The 24174-nt window shown below is 27.8% G+C and overlaps 2 protein-coding genes across 2 annotated transcripts in view; both read right to left on the reverse strand.

Annotated features, from left to right (window-relative positions):
- Positions 1-5445: 5445 nt before the first annotated feature.
- LOC113561315 (UDP-glucuronosyltransferase 2C1-like) lies at positions 5446-12308 on the reverse strand. Its single transcript, XM_026967690.1, has 4 exons — positions 11014-12308; positions 6197-6416; positions 5895-6114; positions 5446-5792 (listed from the first exon to the last, which is right to left on the reverse strand). The coding sequence occupies exons 1-4, from the start codon at positions 11866-11868 to the stop codon at positions 5504-5506; spliced, it is 1584 nt and encodes a 527-aa protein (XP_026823491.1). The 5' UTR covers positions 11869-12308; the 3' UTR covers positions 5446-5503.
- A 4227-nt stretch (positions 12309-16535) lies between these two features.
- LOC113555584 (metabotropic glutamate receptor 2) overlaps positions 16536-24174 on the reverse strand; it is a 168209-nt gene continuing 160570 nt past the window's right edge. Inside the window, exon 14 of the transcript XR_003405405.1 lies at positions 16536-16728. The gene's annotated coding sequence lies outside the window, so the exon portion shown is untranslated. The remainder of the gene's footprint in view (positions 16729-24174) is intronic.

Consider the following 24174-nt stretch of genomic DNA (forward strand, 5'->3'; position numbering starts at 1 on the left):
CACAAATATCAGTTAGCATTGATGTTTGATGTTTTACACAAGGAAATGTAATGTAAATATTTTTTTAAAGAAATCTTCACAAGTTTTATCAAACACATTCAATTCATCTGTAAATTGGACAAATGAAATTTCTAATGACTTAATATATTGAAGAGATTGCTATCTATATGGGTTAGATAACCTCTACTTTTTGCAATAACCAAGTCTGCTGATGTTCCATTTGTAGTTGTATTTAAATTCTTTAAATCATTTATGCATAGTATACATTTTGTTTTACTTATCAAACGTCTTGCTATATATCTGTCAATTGAATTTAAAATAGTTATTATATTTATATTATAACAAAATGACCTACTTATTCTATTTACCCAGCTAAATAATATATTAAACAATCAAAAACCATTGAGTTAGAATAATTATGCTCTAAGAATATATCATATATATCCCAGCATTCTCCATCAACAATATTATTATTAATTTTTTCTTTTAATTTTTCAATCTTATCAATTCTAACTGTAGAATTAGCTGTTTCTTTGTTTATCTCCTTTAAATCTGTAATAGTTATAATTGGAAATACTATCTGAAAATTATAACACAATAGTAAAATTTATTTAAATAGGGGTAATGTAAATATCTATATATAATTACACATTCTAATAATATTTAAAAACTTACTTTCAAATATTTTATAGTTACTACTTTTAGGTGGTTGATTCAAAGAATGAATAGAAAGCATCCTATACAATTGTAAAAATGTGGGACAGGAAGGATGATCATTCGGACCCGAAACTTGCCGTATTACCTTAAAAAATTTCTATAAGTAATGCAATTTAAATTTTTAGTTAATTTATTTGATTTATTGGATAAACTTTAAGGATTGAATTTGTCTCTACTTTAAAAACATTGAGGTAATAGTCCCATTTAATAGGACTTATTGATGGATGCACCTAAATACATTTTTTGTAAAAATATATATATATATCAGAATTATTAGGTATATTAATAATAAATTGTTATTCACATATACTGTGAGCTTTTTATTTTGAAACAAACAATTTCTTATTGTTTTTAAAAGATGTGGCGCATCAGAAAAAACAAAAACTTTTTGAGAGCAATTATATGGATTAAGAAAGAAGTTTTTGAAGCTTTCATTACTGGAGTTGATCTAATTAAAAAAACTTATTAATACTTATAAATAATATTTATTTTTATAAAATAACCCTTAACTGATTCTACATAGTTCTGTTAGTACTAGCGTCATCAGACGTGAGACCAATAACTTGTCCACCAGCATCTTCCATCAACATAATGGCCCTGATTGTTAATTTTTACAAATCAACCTCTATATAATATATACAAATACAATGTATAATATTATTAATTTCATTTAATTTCATAAAATATCATCTTTTACATTCCCTTTGAATGCAAAGACTGCAGTAGGTTGAACTATGTTGTCAGCTAGACTGCCACATAAAGAAGACTAAGGCATGATTAGCCTTTTGTGAACTTTAGTTTCTAGTTCATTACCAAAATCCTAATTATTTATACTTACACTCTCTCTTAAAAATCTACATCTAGTACTAATATACCTTGCTTTTGTTTTTCAATTTTTTCTTTAATAATTTAAAGAAGTTTTCATCAATTCCACATCCTAGTTTTCACCACACTTAAGTACTTTCTTATGGCATTAGTGCAAGACTGTGGTAATATATTATTATCTCGCAGATATCTGTATCCACCGGGAGATATAAAAATAAAATAATCAGTTGTTGATGTAATAAAAAAATTAACATTTTTATGTGTAGATGATTTCCATTTACCTTATTTGAAAAAGCATGCAAAGGAGCATCCAGTTTTCACTGTATCTTATTTTGTTTGATAATTGTTACTTTTGCAGCTTTGAAAATTTCATATATTAAATCCGATTGGCATTTTGGTATGTTATTATTTTCCATGAGTTCTTCAATTTTTGTATCCTTTATTATTTGTTCTTTGTTGGAATTTAAATTATTTTGAAGAAAAGTTATCACTAATCCTTTTAGTGATTCTGGAAATTTTTCTTTTTAAGTCTGGTTTCGACATTGTATGCTATTAAAGTTAAAATTTGGCGGGAATATAATATTTTCACATATTATCACAGATTAATTTAAATTGTGATATTATTTTAATTCACGGTTTTATATACCGTATAAGACCGTGTTTTAATTTATAACATTAATTTCACTGGCAAAGAGCGCATTCAGTCAAGCAGCTGATCCTGAGAGTGATTTCAATTGCCATGTAATATTGCTATTTATATCTTTAATCGAGCCGTCGGCATAATGGCGAGCACGGACTAAGACTATCTTAAATATTGATGGTGAGTCGCCGTTCGGTTATCCGAGAATAACGACATTGCCATCTATCTCTGTCGTTTAGAACTATTTTAACAATTTGTTTTGAACTTAATGAAGAAGAACAATATCTCCCTCGATTACCGCTTGATAGCGTGGCTGTATGCGAATTTTGTTTTAGATTCTGAGCGAAGGGATGAATGTATTGATTTTACAATGATTCTTTCATCATATTTTTAGGCAGTAAAAGTGCTTTGATTTTTTAAATCAATAATGAAATGTTGCCAAACTTTTTTTTATAATATTGGGGTAAAAAAAAATTTTAAGTATTCTGTAGATTTGTAGTAAAAAGATTACAAAATCTCCAATTTTATTATTAAACTAAGGTTTGAAATTTTATAAATTTTTCTCATTAGAAGTTTATACTGGAACTAAAAAATCTAAAACACAATTAACATATAAAATATTAAAGTATTAACATTTTGATGACATTACGTATTTTAAATTTTAACGATGAATAAAGATATATTTAATTATTTAAGATATTATTAATTATTTAATTATACGTAAAATGTAAATCAAAAATATTATTTTAATTATTAAACGTTTATTTCAATAAAATTACCAAAATCTTTTACAAATATTATTAATTTTACTATACACAGTATACACAATAGCATTTTCAAAATATATTGATGCATTTTACATTTTTAATAATTATCTATTTGTGCTATGAACCTGTTCACGTTGTTTTATGGTATGGTAGGTATAGTATTTTAACTCAGTGGCGTAGCCTGGGAGAGGGCTGAGGGGGCTACAGCCACCTTCCAAAATATTAAGAATATTTAAAAATTATTTTATTTTTTAAATGGTCTATAAAAATTGATACAAACATCTTAAATTGTATTTTACAAAAAGTGATCATCCCCCACCCCGAGCCCCGAAAAAAAATCCTGGCTACACCACTGTTTTAACTCAAAAGCTAATAACAATATTATAATATGGTATAAATATTATATGTTATTATAGTAATTAAATATTATAATAATTTAATAAATGTACTTTTTCGAAAAAAGTTATATCAACCTACCGTAAAATTAAAAGTAAAATAAATGACTTTAGTAGGTATATCAAAAAAAATTTCATGAAATATAATACTTGTAATATAGGCTGACAGACCGTCTCCGCTCAGAATTGTTTTTCGCATACAATGATATAATATAATCATTGAATTTAAAATTAACACACCTATTACATACAATGACTCACTTGATATCTAACTTACAGCAAGCGATACTCTACTTGCTTAACTTTTTAAATATAATTTTCAGACTTTTTATTCAAGAAAACACTTAATTTAAACATGAGATTAATTTTTTCAACCTGTTGTTATTTTTTAATATAATGGATAAATTCTTGAATAGATTTCTATTCTTATTAGCAACTAGTAGTTATAAGTTTTAACATGCTATTTTTATGAAATTTTTCTGTCCATGCTATATTTTAACGTCGTTATACATAATAATAATTTATAAACGATGATATTATACTCAACCATTGATTTATTGTTTAAGAATATGACTTATTATTATGGTAGCATGCCAGTATACGTATTTTGCTCTGTCGATATAGGCGCAAAAAGGGCGTGGTTAAATGTTATTCAACGTCAATACCCTTGCAAATTGTATTTGCGCCAATGCTGTAGATAAAGTCAGTAATTCTAGACATATTTAAATAATTTATGGGAAAAATATTACTGTAATAAAAAAAATACTAAATAAATGTACCAAGCACAATTTAACATTTTTTTTTATAAAATAGCATATTATTATTGTTAACAAAAATTTAGATTTTTTCCTTAATTTTACTAAAATTTTCAATTGTAATAATATTGTTTATGACTAATTATTTTTTTCCACCGTCAACGAAAATAAACTTAGTAATTTATCGTGTCGAATTTTTTTTTACCAGAATGTGCTAGGTATAATATTATTATCATTTTAATCTTCAGTTATGAATTCATAATATTTAACTTTTATCGAACTACTTTTATAGCCTTAAAGGTACTCGTACAATTCGTTTGTTCATACAATTTTATAATAATGTTACAAAAATTGTTTGAAATTGTTTATTTTTGAAGTACAAATTTTTTTTTTATATCATAAACCATAATTAAATACTATTATATTTTATATTATATTTAGTTAATACTTTTATAATATAAAATCCAATGTATCGATATATTATAAATGGGAATCACAGTAGATCTAGTGCAGTGTACCGTCCGAACTTACAAGTTACGAATAATCTCGGCTCCATTGTAAGCTAGTGTAGTAGGTACCCATATTACAGTGCATTGGAATTTATAAGACTACGTTTTTAAATAATTTAAATTTTTAACACATTTTCATACTACTCGTAAAGTCGTAAGCAAATAATAATAATAATAATTTATAACATTCTATTATAGCATTTATACTTACTTAAACGGTATAACGTTTGTACATTATACAATTAAATTGTTTAGTTATTATAATTTTAGTATTTAGTTTTACTTCATATCAATGGAATACAACTATTTACTAAAAAGTTGATCTCTATTGAAAGATACACATATTTAATTATATATTTTTCTCACTATACACACATAATGTAGGTCATGTGTTCAATAGCTAAGTTTCTTAAAAATCATATTTGTTATGTAAAAAAAATTCTTATAAAATTATTTTTTTATAAATTTTATTATATGTAATATTGGTATAGGTTATGTTTATACGCTATATAATATATATATATATATATATATATATATATATACTATAATATATATATTATATATTATAGTATACTTATTAATTTACGAATTTATAATGTATAAACTAAGTGCTCATATACTTATATACTTTATATATTGAGTATAATAATATGTTATTTTACTCCATTTTGATAATACTTGTTTAATTTGAATATTGGAAATATTGGAATAAGTGGTATTTAATATTATTATTATTTATTATTAACTAACATGTACTATCAATATATTTTCAATAGACCTTGAGATGGTTGTTATAAGTGTGAAAAAAGCATAGAAAAAAAATTAAAAAAAGAATTACGTTTGTCTAAAATCGTTTTGTTTTATTGTTACAAATTCCTTATTAGTTCATTGTTTATTCTATCTTTGCTTTTACATTATGATGATAAAATATTAAAGTACATTTATAAATACATTTTAACATTTTATAGACTGCAAAAAAAACCACAGATATTAAAATTATTGCAAAAGAAATAACATCCAATAAGTAATATTGAAACCATGTTAAATTAATTGAATGAGATTTTAAATGTGGTGCACCATTGTGACGAAGAACATACTCGGTCCAGTACACGACCGATTGTGCTGGTGTTATCGGTCGATCTTTGAATATGTTCGAAGTAGTTTTAGCATTCATTGGATACCTATAGAAAATATTAAATAATATATAATCGGTGCCTATAGGAATCAAATTATTTTTACACATTTTGTTCACTAAAAGGTATTATATTATAATTATACTTTACTTTTTGTTGTTGACAAGTTCTAAAATATGTTTTAATAATGTTTCTTCAGATACAGAAAATAAGTCCATAGAGATTGCCATTCCGGCATTGACTAAATTGTCTATATTTCTGTGTTGATCACCAAATAATGGAAATCCAAGTACTGGTACACCAGCATCTACCGCTTCATATAATCCAGATATACCACCATGACTGATGAATAATTTTACGTTAGGGTGCACTAAAGAGTAGAATCAAGTATGGTTAACATTTAAAATTTGAATCAATAATTTAATAGTTATTTTTAATAATTATTTATTTACTAAGAATATCTCGTTGAGGAAGCCACTTTTTTATCATTAGGTTTTTTGGTTTATTTTTTAATTCACCTTCATATTTCCATAACACTCTTTGAGGAATTTGTGCCAAAACTTCAATAAATGAATTTTTGATGTGTTCTGGAAGTGAAGACATTTTAACAGTTGAACCAAAAGTGAAAAAAATGACTCCATGTGAAGATTGTTCTATAAAATCTAATATATCCTGAAATCAGAGTATTACATATTACTATATTGTATATAAATTAGTTTTTTATCACTTAATTTTGTTTGATTGTGTAGTTACGTAACTTTAAACTATTAATTTTAAAATTCTGCAGTGTTTATGTGAAAATTCAATAATCTAAAAACACCGAAGAATTCGGGTTTTTAATATCAAGGCATAATCATTTAAAATTGATTATGTACTATCGTAATTTTTGTTGAATTAAAAAAAATTAAAATTAAGCTTTAAATTTGAAAAATTTTAATTATGAACTTTTTATATTTTTAATTATTGAAAAAATAACATAAGTAATCTTGTTTTATTTTTTAAATATTTTTATGATCATAAATAAACATTTTATTATTATATATAAATGGAAAAATAAACCTATAATATTGAAAACTTCATATCTCCTATAAATAGTACACAAAGAAATAAAATATTCTTAATTTTATATCATATTTAAAAAACTAACTTATAATTACTTGGTAAAAGGCTCTATTATAAGATTTTGGATTACAACTAAAAAACAATTTTGTTTTAAGCCAATTATATGTAAAAAGTACAGTTTTTCCTTAAGAGGACGTCATACTCGCATGTGCTGTCTCTGTCTTACGAACGTAAGACATAGCAAATTTGCGTTTAGAAGATTCAATTTTATGCTGTTAGCTTTAATATTAGAATCAATTTACCTATTATCAAACTTAAAGGTAATAATATTATCTAGAGCATCTCATAGACTTTCATTGATATTTTAATTTTTAAGTGACTTATAGTCATATAAAATATTACAACATAACAATGATCGTAACTCGCTTAAAAATTAAAATATTAATAAAAGTCTATGAGTTGCCCTAGATAATATTATTACCTTTAAGTTTGATAATAGGTAAACTGACTCTAATAGTAAAGCTAACAGCATAAAATTGAATCTGCCGAACGCAACTTTGCTATGTCTTACGTTCGTAAGACAGAGACAACATATGCGGGTATGACATCCTTTTAATTTTTTTGTTTTATTTTGATTATTTTTTAAGTGTTTTGGTCAAAGGCGTATTTGAGTTGAGACCATGGAGAGGGGGGAGGGAAATTAATTTTTCTTCTATACAAACAAAAAAAAATTTACAGTTGATAACCTAATAAATAGGTATAAAATTCTTATTATGTTAAGTATGATATCATTACAATTTACTATTTTTATCAAATGGAAAATTTTTTAAATAAATTATTAATTAATGTATTATACAGAAAAAATACGAGCGATAGGGGTTGGGGGCGAATGTCTCCTTCGCCCCACCTAGAATACACCATTGGTATTGGTAATCTTTTACATTTGACCTATAAGAGAGGCAATCTTCAGTAGTTCAAAATTAATTCTCCACAAGATCATGGATGTGGAATTGTGGTTCTATTAAACTATATTAGATATATAAATTGATTTATACGCTTATACTTTTAATTATGAAAATAATATAGCTGTATTCAATGTGTCCTTTTTAAAAATAAGAAAATAAAATAATACAAATTTTCTAACGTTTAAATTGTAAATATTATCAAGTTTAAGGTTACGGTATATATTATTTGACGCAGTTGCGCAGCTATTATCTTCACAAAACAAACCGGTAACGATTGCTGAAGCTGTTTTATTGTTAAAAAATGTAAAGTTATATATAATAGTAGGTTATTATTTTGTTACTTTGTTTGTATATTATTAAAAATATTAAATATTTTGATGGAAAATCTCGGGGCGGAAAACCTTTCAGAACAGCTTCCTCTCCTGTGCACATGCTTTTGAACATACCTCTAAGAAACTTGAATAATGGTATAAATACTTATTTAACTAATATTTTTTAATAAAAGTACATAATAATATCTTATGTATGTCTAGTTTCTATTTATAGGATATATATATAAACATTATTAAAAGTGTAAAAGTTACAGTAACTTATTTGAATCAAGCGTAATTCGGGTCAAAGAATCACGAAATGTTATTATTATGAATTATTTTTATTATAGTCAGTGCTCGATTTGGGGGGAGGGTGGCGCAGTGGGACGGAGTACCCCAACTAATTTTTCAGAAATTTTAGTGTACTCCTACTTTTATTTTTAAGGGAAACGCAGGGGACACTGCATCATTCTGAATTTTTATCAAAACGCACATGATAACATCATAATAATTTTTCTTACCGCAGATTTATTAATTATTAAGATATTTATTATTATTATTTAACTATAATTATCTTAAATCATCACTACAAATTGTGCCACAAAATATTTGTTCCATATTATATTTGTTCTAACTATTATTGCATCCTAGAATATACATACGTCTTATGATAAATTATGGAACTATTTAAATAAATAGTTAAAATGAATTGTTTTTTATTTAGTTAGTTTTGAGTTTGTTATAACTAAAATATATAATATAATATTTACAATATTTTTCTTTTAGTTTTATTATTTATAAATATTTTTCATATGATTTAAAGAGGGGTATAGGGGGTATGGGAGCGTAGCTCCTACAACTTAGTAACGTTTAAAAAGTGATAGGGACACTCTTTTTTTAAAAGCTAACATAGTCCCCCTACTTTAATTTTGCCAAGTCCGAGCACTGATTATAGTAAATTACTTATTAATTATATTATTAAATTAAGATTTACTATATTACTAGGCATATATTTTCCGAGTGATTACTATATAGATTAAAAAATGAAATTTAATTACGTTTACTATATTAAGTTTAAAGGCTGATTATTTTTTATTACTTACTTAAAAATATTACAATTATGCTGCGCGAATAATACTACAAAAACAACTGGTTTATTTTAAATTTACGTTATTATCTATAAATATTAGTTGAATTAAACTGAAATGTACAAATTATAATGAGTAAAACAATGGTAAAAATCATTTTTCTTTTTATACATTTTGTTCCAAGTTTAATATTTACCGTGTAAACTAGTTTTTTAATAAAAAAAATACATGGTTTAAGATTTGCCCTTTTAATGGTTACATACCAGGAGTAACCATTTAAAAATAATATAAAATCAGATATGTGAGTTTTTACAGTACTATGATACTTATTTTACGTATATAAATCAATATCAAACTTTTGCCACTAAAATCAGAATTTTTTGAATACTTGTTATGCATAACAAACTTAAACAAACTATAACTTAGTATAATATCTTCATATCTTCATGAAGATATTATATTAAGTTATAGTTCAAATTTTGCTCAAGTATGGTACTTCTATAGTACTTGTATTAATTAATGTAATTATCTAGCTGTACCAAAGTAGTAAATAATAATACATTAATACAATATGAATTTATATAAGTATAGACTGTATAGTACATTATATAATATAGTAAAGTTTTTTGCCTTACACTTTTACTTATGTTAATGCTAGCAATATGATATGGCAATTGCTCGTTTAAATTTTATATGCATCTATGTGTTTTGTACTTTTGTCAATAATTACTGAAAAGTTATAGTAATAAATATGCAATGCATTTTATAACCGTAGTTAAATAATAATAAGACTAACCATGTATAGGTATCATATTTAGATGGCTTTCAAAAAGTTTTTATAATGCACTTTGGTATAGTAAATAATAAGTAATAAAAACTAAACTTTAAAATGTATACATTTTAAAATAGGTATAACAAAGTGTCTTGCCGTGTTTATTCACGTATTTACGTAACTTTAAAACTTACAAAACTATTCAAGTACTTAATGGAAATTAATAATTAAACTTTTAACTGTTTTAAGACATTAAAACTCAAAATATAGTTCTCTATATTGGCTATCTTAAGTTTTTATGAAATACAAAAACAAACGTTTTGGTTTTAGTTGAGTGCCAACTATTCTTCGCGTAGATCGGCGTAGATTTTAATAGACGTAATTATTAAATTATATAAAATATAATATATAACATACACACACTAATTACTCGTATACCAGATGATCCATTTAAGTGCTTACACTTACTGATGATTTTTAAAATATTGTGTTATTTAATTTAAACGACATAAAATTTGTTCTAGTTTCTCATAAATATTAAAAATATAAATTTCATTCACGTTAACGTTGTGTTAGATATGAGGAAATGACGCTTACATTTTCGCAAAATATGAACGTAAACCTGACGTTATTTCCATGTAATGATCAACGTCTCTGTCGGCACGCAATTGACATCACGGACATTGCACTACTTGTCAATATTTGTCCTAGTTACCGGTGTGGTGGCGTCGGCTTAAAACCGACAAACAAAGTGTTCATTTTAGTGGTTCATAACTATGATTGGCGAATGGCTATAACGTTTTGAAATTTATTGAGGACGATTACCTATAAGTATGCTGACTCAACAATTGAAGGATATTTTTGGTTTTATTTTTGTTTATTTGTATAATGTTGGTATTTAATATTTATATCGTGATGTCTTGCATAGTTTAATTAGAACCTGCGGGTTAATGCAGGACTACAATTTTGTTAAAAAAAAAAGTGGTCCGAAAATAGTAACAAAAAAAAAATCATATTGTCATCTTTCAAAAAGATCTGTGCGCGTCAGTGGCGTCACTGACGTTTACGTACCTCCGGCAACTTCTCGGGTGGTTTCAGGTGTATGCCGCCGACGTGGACGACGGATTGCGCGACTGGGTTGGACGGTTCGCTGATGTAATGGCCGTTGACGAATATCAGCGACGGCGTGACGAGCGGCACCGCATCGTACTCTCTTGGCTCGACATACCTGAGCGCCGCGTTCGCGCATACCACCGCCACAGCGCAGTACGCGGAAAGCGCCGCGTTGCTCAGCCTCTGCGCGAACGTCCTGGGAATTCTGTGGTCGGCCACCAGGTGCGACACGACCGCGGGATTGGACGCGTGGCCGGTGTGCGCCCGTTCCATCAGCCCGATGGCCGGCAGCGGCGTGACGTAGACGAGCGGCACGCGCAATCGGCCGGCCGCGTACGACACGCAATCCGACAGGAACGGCTCGACGACAATCGCGTCGAATCGCGCGCGGCCATCCAGGTGCCGCTGCAGCGCGTCCTTCATGGCCGGGTGACCGTAGATCTTGTCGCACGCGTTCCGGCTGAGCCGCAACCACTTGTATATTTGGCCGACGGGCGTGCTCCACTTTTGCTGGACGTCTGTCAACCGGTTGTTCACGGAGGTCAACAGTTCCCGGGACAGGTCTACTTCCGTGTAGTTGACGTGCGAGCGCTGGCCGTCCGGCCGCGTCGGAAACGGCGTGAACGCGGTGACTGCGTGCCCGTTGTCGACGAGCGCTCGCAGCACGCCGCTCATGAAGTTCCAATGGCTCATGCCGGCCATCGTCTCCACGGCCAGTATATTAGCGGCGTCTGCGGCGCACGCCAACGCGGCCACTATGACAACGACCACCGAACGCCACGACGGCGGTGACGACCACCGCATCGTCCGCATCACGTAATGTGGTCGGGGGTGGAGGGGGGTCGAATATTTCAACGGGTGATGGGTGACGGTTGCAGGGTAATGGCAGACGGGCGATAATATATATTATTCGATATTAACTGATATTTTATTTGATGGCATTTTATCGTACGAAAGGTTATTAAATATATGACGGTAAGTGCATCGATATTGGGTCGTATTAGGGGGGGGGGATATTGGACGTCTGGCCTTTGGACGATTTCAAGTTCGCCGCGTGACGGTTGCGTCCCGATGTCGTTTTCGAATCATAACGTCGTACTTACAGGTAGGTATATTCGAGTGTGCGTCTTGTTTTCTTTCATTTTTTTTCTTCGTTAATTAATATAATATATAAGACGATCGTGCGCGATTTTCGCGATAGACTGCACCCGCCCGCGACACGGACGACGACGACGACTGCCGCGGCCCGACGATTGAAGTTCGCTGAGTACTGACCGGTTGGTATATACGTAGGTAAAGGTAATCATTATTTAATATATACCTGTATAATATCATAGTGCCTGACGCGTCATTAATTTGACGAACTGTGATGAACGTGTGTGACGTGTGTACGTGTGCAATGCTGCAAGGCGCAAATTACATCACCGATACCTATATGTGGCGCGCATAAACTGCAATTATAGTCGTTATACCCACCGATAGTAATCGTTGATCAGCGTGTTATTACAATATAACAATTCTATATAATAAGCGTAAAACGACGTACGTTTATATGACATTACGTAATATTAGTTGGTAGTGGCGTAACAAAAAAATGTGGGTCACCCCGCAAAAATAAAAAACGGGCCCCTAAAATATTTTTTAGGTAGGTATATTAGTTTAAAAACATTAATCTGATATAGGTAAATCACTTATTTTAATTGAAATTTTGTTATGATATGATAAAAAACAACAATATTTATTTAATATTACACAATTATTACTTAATGTGTAAATAACTGAATTTTACTGAATTATTTTATTTAAATTTCTGCGATCTTCTAGCATTTTTTTGTGCAAACTTGTCAACTAACATGTTTATATCTAAACTGCGCATAGATTAACATTAATTTAATTTGAAAAAAGCAATTATTCAATTTTTTTTTACGGGAATTAAATTTACTTTAATCAAAGGTTCCAAATTACCGTGCCCCCCGCAATGCGGGTTCTGTGGGCCCTCAGTTACGCCATTGTTAATTGGTATGTATATATTATTCAGTGCTCGATTAGGCAAAATTAGAGTGTTACTGTTTACTTTTAAAAAAGAGCGTCCCCATCGCTTTTTGAAGATTATGGGCTATGTCCCCACTCCCTAACACCCCCCTTTAAATCGTATAAAAATTATTTATGTTTAATCGATTTTAAAAATTGAAAAATACAAGTTAATACAAGAAATAGGTATTTACTGTATCCTGTTACAGTGGCTTGCTCAGCTTTTTTAAAAGGGGGGATATTCATTTTTGACTTGTCATAGACCCTAAATTTTTTTTCATGTAGATAATAAATCATTACAAAAAATCCAAAAGGAGGATATGACACCCTGATCTCCCGTGAGTACGCCACTGAAATGTTATAAATAATATATTTATAAAGGTAATATATTATAATTATAATAATAAAAAACTCAAAAGGATAATAAGAGTAATTAAAAAAAATATTTTAATATAAAGTATGTAATTATAATTTATTTTAGGTAACACTAAATTTGGTATTCATATTTTTAGCACACCATTTGATTTATCGAATTTCTTAAGTTAATTTTGTCCAGAAAACTTGTCTTAATTTAAAAATTGACTGAATTACATTCAATTTTTTTTTCAAAATGTTTGTTTTACTTGTATCACCTAACTTTAGGTTGTAAGATGAGCGATAAATGTATTGATTTTACAATTATATTGTTTTTATTATGTATACGAGTGAGTACACGATAAGTATTTGAAAAATGTTTTAATTTTCAATTTTGAGGGTGTTTTCGGATAAAAATTAAATCTAGGTTATGTATGAGCCCTGAACGGTATGTAAGGACGCTGCACTTGGCAGAGGTAGTTGGATTTGTCGAGAACCGACGACGATCGTTTAGCAGCTTGGAGACTTTATTAAATTTAAGATGGTAGGTGGCGTGAAAACGGGCCGTGTTCGAATAATTGCCTCTAGGTTCCATAAAAATTAATTTTAATACCAGTTAATAATATCCGGCCGAAATATTTAGTGTTCCCTGAAATCGTGAACACACTGTAAAATATAATGTATGTTACATAATATATTGAGGAAAATGTTAAAATGGCAATTTTAAGTTGAACAAATTTGCCAATTATATTCTACTATTATGATGTCTACTTTTTTTATCCATTTTTTTTTTAATCTTATCTATGATTTTTATTTTTTATGATTTATTCTAGTTTTGGTGTAATTACCTATAATCTTAATATATAATTAATATTATTATGTACTTGTTTGAATAATAATTGTACTGAGTCAAAAGTCAAATTTTAGAAATGTTATTAAAACTATTATAAATTTCAATATATGATGTAAACAAAAAGTTGTTGATTACTTACATTATACTAGTATAAATATACTATTACCTATTGTTATACTTTTTGATTAAGTATATTTAATAATTGTGTATTAAAAGTTGTTATCAATCATAAATAATTGATCTAAGAATAATTAATATGATTCATTGGTTCCTGAACTTTAACATTAAAATTCATAGACTTACACTTTATTTCTTCGAGAATAGATTATAAATATATGTTTCTACAGAATTTTCGTAAAATATTATAATTAATACTATTATATGTGCTGAGGTAATAATTACCTATAATTTATAGTCTTTTTATACTTATGTGTACTTCGGCACGTCGTGTATAACCTTGTAACTACTACCTAGTAATGTAATTTAAGCACCTAAAGAAAAATCACTGGTAAAATTAATAATCTACAATTGTCAACGTTCTACATATTAAGTTTGCATATTTAACTTACTTTTACTTTAACTTACATACATAACTTAAGAAAATAAAATGTGATGAGATTCTTTGTGCCAATCGGTATCAACATGTATCAAGATGTTTTACCCAACTATTAAATAAAATTGTTAAAAATTGAAAACATTTAACTCCACAGTAGCAGAACGATTATCAGCTTATGGCATCAGCGGTCGGAATACTTATAGTAAATAGGTTAAATATAATTATACTTAAACATTTATTATTTATATTTATAGTAAGTTTGTTTTAATTGTTCATAATATAATTATTACAATAAAAATAGTCGAATACTCACAAACAATTGTAGTGGTATATCGTATATATACAACTTCTGTATGTCCGTTTTTGATATTCGTCGTTGAATATTTACCGGTGTATATATATATATTATTTTGATAATTTAAGTTAGTAATGATATAATTATTATAAATTCAATTAGATAAAAATATGTATATAAAATAATCATATTTACACATATGAGTGTTATTTTATATTTTTTTATCTAGGTAATTTTTTATTTAATGCAGACTTATGACTTGCAGATGTTTATGTTATACATCACTATACATCACGAAAACTTGAGCATAAATCGACATTTTAAACTGTTCAAAAACTATTCATGATGAGGCGGGAGTGGAGACTGGATAGGATGTAACAAATCTGGTGTGCTGACACATGTAAAAAATCAGCTTTGTGTGTATTTCCATGGTAAATCGTTGACTGGTAGATTACATTCATCAATTTGTCTATCCGCCTAAAAGCCCTAGACCGATAGGTAAACTATAACATCCACTCCAATATTATTATACATTGTGTATGTGTTTTAATATAATTTTCTTTACAGTATCATTATATTGTGTCCTACTTTTGAAGTTTTCTCATCCTTCAAACTATGAACCATATTCTGATTTAGGTTTATAATTATTTATAAACAATGACAAAATGAATACAATTTTAACGGTTGACATATAAGGACAATGAGAAATTAGAGCTGATAGGATTATATAAGGTACACGTCGAAATCACTATGGAAAAAATTGACTACCAACAGAGTAATTTATATATTATATATACAATATACATATTCTATACAGCAAATAGGACGTATTTAGCTTATGTTTTATATTATAGATATACATTAAACTTGTGTTCGGGGTCTTAAGAGGATGAACCGACCTTATCGTTTATAACAAAATTGAAAGTGGTTGATTTGCGAATTTGTGTACAGTACAGTGCACTGAGAAATCGCCGGGCGCGTTTTTGGGAGACGAAAATATAAAAAATAAAAAAGTTATACTGGATCTCGAGTTAAGACAGAAAATTGAATTTGTACAGTACTATGTATTTACATAGTATAGAATAATGGTACATACTGTGTATACTATGAAACGGCCGATGTAATAATTATACCATCGCTGTTGTGACGAGAGACCAGCGCGTGCTTTATATATATTAAACAAGGATTAGACGCCATCGGGAGGCGATAGCAGTAGCAACCAAATGTGTTGGTATTTACACAGGGTGACCATTTCCATAAATGTTCACATTTTTTGTTTTGACGAACCTCAGTAAATTGTCGATTATAAATGAAATCTTTTTTTTTCAGTTAATTCCGTTATAAGTGAATAAAAAAAAAACTTTTTGAATCAAATAGTAAACCTACCTTAAAAATCCCCTTTTCGGTAATTTGATAGTTGACGTTTGACTAAAAACTTTGTTGTAGCAATTCAATATCGTATCTATTGTTGTGATAAGTATATCCGCTATCCGAATTGATGGTTGTTCAACGAGTTTGAGTAAAGTGTAGAAAAACGAAATTCTATTTACGTCTACGATTTGATCACTCTGTATACTGTTTGGACTGGAAAATAAGAATAAAATATAATACGATTAATAAGGAAATGTAACTATTAAACATTTCTATGGTGACGGAGTTCGCGTACAAAACGGGGCCACGTGGGTATTAAAAACGCGATGCAAGAGCTTTGTGAGCATTCGAGAAAAAATTTGTTTCGTTTATTTACTCTTACGTCTAAATAGTTTAAATTTATTTCCAAATATAAATAGTATCTTTTTATACATTTGTTAATATTCATTTTTCATTTAATATGTGACCCCGTGTATGGTATAATATTTACATAATATAGTGCAAAGACAACCGTGTTTTGGAGGTAGAATTTATTATTATTTTTATGATTTTATGACTGACACAGGCATAACGATTATTGTTCTATTTAAATGTTTGATATTATGAAATAAACAATTTTCGTGGAAAAATATGTCTTAAAATTCTAACAAACACGCTTTAAATAGTTTAAAAAAATCTAATTTAAATTACAAAATTTATGAAATATAGTTAGTTATATTTAATCATATCATATAATTTGAAAAATGTAATTTATCTTCGAATTTCAAAACACCTATTGTATTTTCTTAATATTGTTGTTGAGCAATAAATTAATGATTGTATTGAACTAAAATTATAATTTTTCAATAAAAATACTATGAAAACATTTTGTACCTAATATTTTACATAATATACTTGAAACAAAGAAGATGTGACACTGTAGTTTTTGTTCCAATAGCATTATATCTGTAATGTCACTCTATCGTTAAGGTATAAAATTAGCGGTTGAAAGCAATTCGACCTGCGTGCCGTGTTATACTCGTAAGTCGTAAGTAGATAATAATGATCAAACTTTTAATAAAAATTCTAGAGAATAGTTGCTACTATTGGTATGAAAATCTCCTGTTTTCATGCAACATAAAGAGATTTACAACGACACATGAAAATACTCCATCTATATTAACACGGATAACAATTCGACTTACAAACTTCTATATGGCTGACTAAAATCAAAATCAAAGGAGCTCTCCATTTAAAAATCGTTGAAAATACCGCCAAACTTAGATTAAAATTACGTCTACCGTTTACCTCAAGATAATCTTCCATTGATCATGCAGGATAACTAATAACTAATACAAATTATATACTCTATGCATTACTTATTTGTAATATTTTTACTGCAGAAACATTAAGACGCAATTAATTAAATAATAATAATGATGATTTTTAAATTATGATATGATATTATGACAGTATAATTAATTCTCTGATACTTATTTTTAGTGATATGTGTTTTGGTGTTGGCAAATAACATTAATATGCTTAACGTACCTTAACTGTTTCGAATTTTTTATTGGAATTATCTCTCATCAGCAATATTTCAATACTGAAAACTATACTCGCACAGTACAATACACAACTATTATTTAATTATTTAATTACGAATAGGTAACCTAAACTAAAAGTTATAGTACAATATTTTGCTTACCTAGTCAATTGCAGAATTCGAATAAATGTTTTAAAACATATACTTCATAATAATTTTTTCACACAACGTGTTTTTATAATACAGTAAAAATTGTGAAAAAATTATTCTCATCATCTCCACGTAAATCGAATAATATTTTATACTAGTGATTATGGCAGAGATACGTATTTTAATAATACAGGGTTATTTAAATGATTTTTTCGATTTTAAATACTTATAATATATTTTTAGTTCTTAGGTTTAGAATAAAATATGGTACTTTCAATAAAAGAATAATATTTCAAATTTATTTTTTAGTACCTATAAATGTTTTATTTGGTTTTCTTTGGTCGACCAAACAACATCAATTCGGAACTTAAATTTATTCCGTGCATATTTGTTGTAATTTCTTCGTTAATTTTTTAGTTTTTTTGTGGTTGATAAAAATAGTGGTATTTACACCGCAGTCTCTTTAATATATATCCTAAAGAAACAGTCACATAGTGTAAGATCGGGTGATTTAAGATATTAGGATAATGCATTTTGAATAACTGTATAAAAAGAAAAGTTGTCGAGAATTATCCGGCATTGCATTTGTTTATATTTTGTGTGAAAAGAAACGAATTAAAATTGAATAGTATTTTGATTGACATTGAATTAAAATACTAAAAGTTGACTAAGAATTATAGCCTTTTTTGATCGAAAATTTTTTTATCGATGACTAAGGGTTATAAATATTGATGTATAATAATAGTATAACATTATATCTGTGAAATTATACTTTATTTACTTTAATTATACTTTTACTGTGTTAAGTGTTAATATCCAAACGAGCCTATGTTTATGTTGATTATATTTGATATTTTTATTAGTTGATATTATTTAAGTAAAAAATTGTTTGTTATACTATTTAAACAAAACCTAGTGTACAATAATTTATTGTAATTGTTTAAGAACCAAATAATAAAAAATAAATATATTAACATTAAAAAAACGGTATACGTAGGAAAAATGGACTATTAATTTATAAGATATTTTATAATACTCTCATTCACAAATAATAAATTGTGGAATTAAATTTTGTGAACAGAGGAAGCCACTGGAAGCAGATTATGCTCAGGTTGCCTGAGCTAAGTCTAATAGTTAATTTGTTTAATAGGTTAGGAACAGTTTTTAATATTCAATTTTGTATTTTATATCAAATGTTGATATCATAATAGGTAAAATTAATGTTATGTGATATATGGTTTAAATATAAATTAAAAAAAAAAAAGCCGGATAAGATGCTCCGCTATACAGTATATTTTCAGTATTTATAATTATCTAGTAGGCCACTGTAATGGATTCGGTTTTTTTGAATTCAATAATGAAACACGCAAACACCTATGATTAACAATTTTAAGCGGGGACGATTGAACAAATTTTGGCCAAAAACATCGTATATATTATTTATTTAATATTTATTATAAGATTATGTACAATATATTTTTTTATCATTAACTTATAAGCCAGTAATGCGTACCGTAGAATGGTGTGAATAGGCTGATGGTATAATTAGCTTGAAATTAGTCTAAATAAAAGAAAATTACATTGTGTTTAGAAAACAACATTATGTCTGTACTTATATATAAAATGATAGCTTTTGTTTGTATGTTCGGGATACACTCCGAAACTACTCATTCAACCGTCGTGCAGTTTTTTAAATTAAAGAGGACATTACAGAGAAGATTTTAGGCATAAATTTAGTCGGATAAAGTTAATAAATAATTAGTTATTATTAATTAAAATCTTGGGCGGAGCCGAGACAGGTATGCTAGTATATATATATAAACATATACTTTAAAAATTATAATGATAATAGAAAAAATGGTAATCTTATATGTTATCAATTTTTTTTTTATGAAAATTAGCTAGTTTTTTGGGGTATATAATGAAAAAATCCCCCAATGAAAATTCCTATCTACGCCACTGGTTCTATCGTATGTTAAACTCGTATACATTTACATAATATTATCATTGTATAACAAGTAAATAAGTTATCAAACATTTATATAGTATATTATTTAAGTAGCATATACATGTATGACTGTTTTGAAGCAGAACAGCTGGATTGCGTTACAAAAATATTGTATTTTTTGATCGGAAATCATTTAATCTGATTTATTTATAAGATATACGCATGTAATTACAGTTACGTTTAAATCTGACACATCAGAGTAGGCAATCATGATTGAAGAAGAATGATTTATTACCAACAATTTCCGTTTTGTTTTCACGAATTCTCTCGTCCTAGTAACTTATCTAATATGAATACAACTTGATAATATTGTAAACTTATAATTAATATAACTAATTTTTATTATATTTATCTGCCCGTTCCCACCTAAATATTTCCTAACTTAATATCATCAGTATAATAAATTATCTTATTTTAATATCATTCAAGATTCTATGTGTTAATTGATAATTCTAATACTTCAGATTTTTAACCATATTTACGCCTATGATACATACTACTATACACAATGTCTAAATATAACATGGTTACTATATTTTCGATAAAGGTAATAAGTTTAACTGTCAACCGTTAATAAATATTTATGAGTGTGTATAAAGGGAACTTGGCCAGAAAAAATGCCTATTAAGCACTTCCTTGAAGCTGCTATCGTTTACTGTCAGTAAAATAAATAGCACAAAGATGAATTGATACTAAACATATAAGTATGCCTAACTCGTCCATCTAAGGCGTTGTGATCAATTATTGGTGTGATATATGTGGTAAGGAATAGGGATAATGAAAAAATAATAATTAGATAATCAAACCTTCCCGACGATTAAACATTGTCAATTATGACACGCTGTGTACGAATAGTTGACTTGATTGTATTAGTCGAATATTTAATTGAAAATGTCAATTACACTTTCGTAAAAACGTCCATAAATTGTTTAACTGTTATATACCTGTACTGAAGGCGATCTACGATGATAGAGGTGGGTGGAAAATATTAGGATCGGGAAGAAAAAACGTTAACAATAATATATAGATGCACGTTTCTATTAAATAATAATATATTGAAGTAAAATAATAATTATTTAGTATTGTATTAGGTATTGTATACTATTGGCATAAACCCACAGAGAAAAATTACATTTAAAAATAATTAAAAACATTCTTTGGCAGGAAAATAGTCATTAAAACATCTTAAATTCTTAATATAATGGCTATAAAAAAAAAAAACTACTCAAATTATTTATATTATTAAGCAGTGGCCTGAGTCTACTTTTGTAATTATAAAGCAGACGATTTTTGAAAATTTTGATGAACTCACCTGAATTAAAATTTTAATGAATAGTTTCTGAGTTATTAAAATATATATTATAGCATAATTAATAGTCGTTAAAAATAGTTTAAAAAAAATATAAATAGATGGTAATATTTAATCTGGTACTCGCTTTACTTAAATAATTGTAAAATATAAATATATACGACATACGTATACATATAGAGATATTAGCGAGTAAAATATAATATAATATAACTATAATTTTCAAATTATTATCGCTCCCATATTTCCTAAGCCTATTAGTGCAATTAATATTAACCTATTATACTTAGTAGTACGCTTAATTAAAAAATTACTCGTACGAATTTTGAATAGGATATATAAAAATGTTCAAAAACTCATTTACTTAACAATTTACTAAGTATTTAAAAATAAGGACATTTAGTACCTCTATACTTAAAAATAAAAAATTGAAGAAATTTATTATTTAATAAAAAGATTGGACGTGGGAATTATGTTTAGCGTGAATCATCCTTTACGCGATTTTGAATCATATTAACACTAATTAATTCTTAAATTGTTTTAAATTCTATTGGCCCTTACTCCTTTGTATCAATTACACCGGAGAAGGTTTTAGTATAATTAATAATTAGAATTATTGGTGTTGAAACCAAACATAATTCTTGCAGGTATACTAAAAAATAAAGCCAGCTATAAAAACACAATTTTATTTAATTTTAAAATTAATAACACGGTAGGTAATAATGATTATTTTAAGAATGTAATATATTATAGAACCAAATTGATGTTTACCTTGTAAACTCAATGAAATAAATTTGAGATATATCAAAATATGAATATGTTATATTATTTACTTTTTCTTCGATTTTTAGAAATCATTTTGACACGGTTCTGCTGTCACATCTGGAGATGGTCGCTGGGTCCAGAAATAGGCATAATTCGGGATAAATTCCATAGAGTTACGAAGCTTGTATGTTTATATATGTTTTCCGGAGAGAAAGAGAGAAAGGAGAGAGAGAAAGACAGAATAAAAGAACTGAGAGATTCGTCGCGTGATGCTTACACAACTGGGCCTTCTGTAAGTACTGCAAAAGTATATAATAAACCTACACACGGTTACACAAACGAGCTACCATCACTAATGGTCGTGTATAATAAATTGCCGATGCGTGAGAAAAAAAATAAAAAGTAAATAATTTATATTCGTCGTACGCCTATAGATCTACTTTTTTTCACGAAGAAAAGGGTCTAAAAATATGCCGACCGGAACGACTAGGGAAGTTCTCTAAAAACATGTTATAATACTATATATATAAATAGTTGCTACTGTGATTGAAACTTCTTTTGTCGTACATTATACTGTATATATAGTGCCTAATGCCTATGCAATAATACGTTTATTGGTTTATTTACCTGGAAGAATTAACAATATTTTATTATATATTATGAATAGAGAGATCAACTGAATGTTTTAATGTTAATAATCTAGTGTATATTATGATTGTATAATGAAAAAATAAAACTTCTTAAAATTACGTTTGAATTAAAATAGAGTCATATCTTTATTGTGGACACCTCTAGGACTTAGCTATAAGCTATGGTTTTCTCGAAACGATAATTCCAAAAATATTGTGATTATTGAGATAATATACTGCGCAGTTTACACCGATTCCGGCATGCCGTTTTTATGTATACATTTTTATTATCATATCATATAATCTATTACAATTGGATTTCTAAAAAGTCGTTAGAATTTCTATGAATATTGTCATAGCTGTTTTGTTGTTTCTATATGGTTATTTTTTCTTTTATCCTACTTGAACGTTTTTTTTAAAATCTTTTGATGTAAGTTATTTCGTAATTTTAAATCCTGAATGTAGTAAGAAATATATCGATTTTATAATTTTGTTTTTTATTATTTCCTTTAGTAAAAATATTTTCGAGTAAAAGGAATGCTTAAAAGGCTTCATGTGTATTTACTTCGGTCTTTTTAGTCTAGTTAGTACTTTGAATAGGTCATTTTCAATATTCTGAATGTTGTCTCTAAGCGTAAGAAAATATTACAGACAACCGTCAAATATGTTTGAGAAATATTGACAAGCTCTGCTCAGAATCATACTGACAATGTAGTGATTTATCATTGCTTTTAAATTTAATATCAAAAAATATCATCATATAATCACACAGAGAAAATCTAAACGAGACGAGTGTTTAAAATTAATTCTCAGCTGTACCTGACTTACTTGTTAGTTTTTAATATTTTATCAAATATAAGTGAAGTAAAAATGTAAAACGCATAACTAACATCTTAATTATTATCATCATTAAGTTTAAAAAAAAAATTAAAAAAAAGGATGTACAATTGTACAAGGTTGAAAATATTATATAATTTATTTAATTTGATTAGAGTTCAATCGCATAAAGATGAAATATTCTCTATTGTTTTATGCTGCAATAATAAGACCGTTATACACATTTCTCAAAATAAATTCGTGAAAATAGCACTAAATGTCCTGGATTCATGCAAAATTGCGTAACTGCGTTATAATAGAATTATGCTAACTATCGAAATGGATAAATAATCAATTAAAAAATGTCCACTATAATAAAGGTCCCGTTTATTTAAAAATCGGTTAAAAATAATGCAATCTAGGTTAAAACACACTTACCACAAGACATCTTAGAAGA

Source organism: Rhopalosiphum maidis, chromosome 1, assembly GCF_003676215.2.
Source record: "Rhopalosiphum maidis isolate BTI-1 chromosome 1, ASM367621v3, whole genome shotgun sequence".
NCBI lineage: Eukaryota > Metazoa > Arthropoda > Insecta > Hemiptera > Aphididae > Rhopalosiphum > Rhopalosiphum maidis.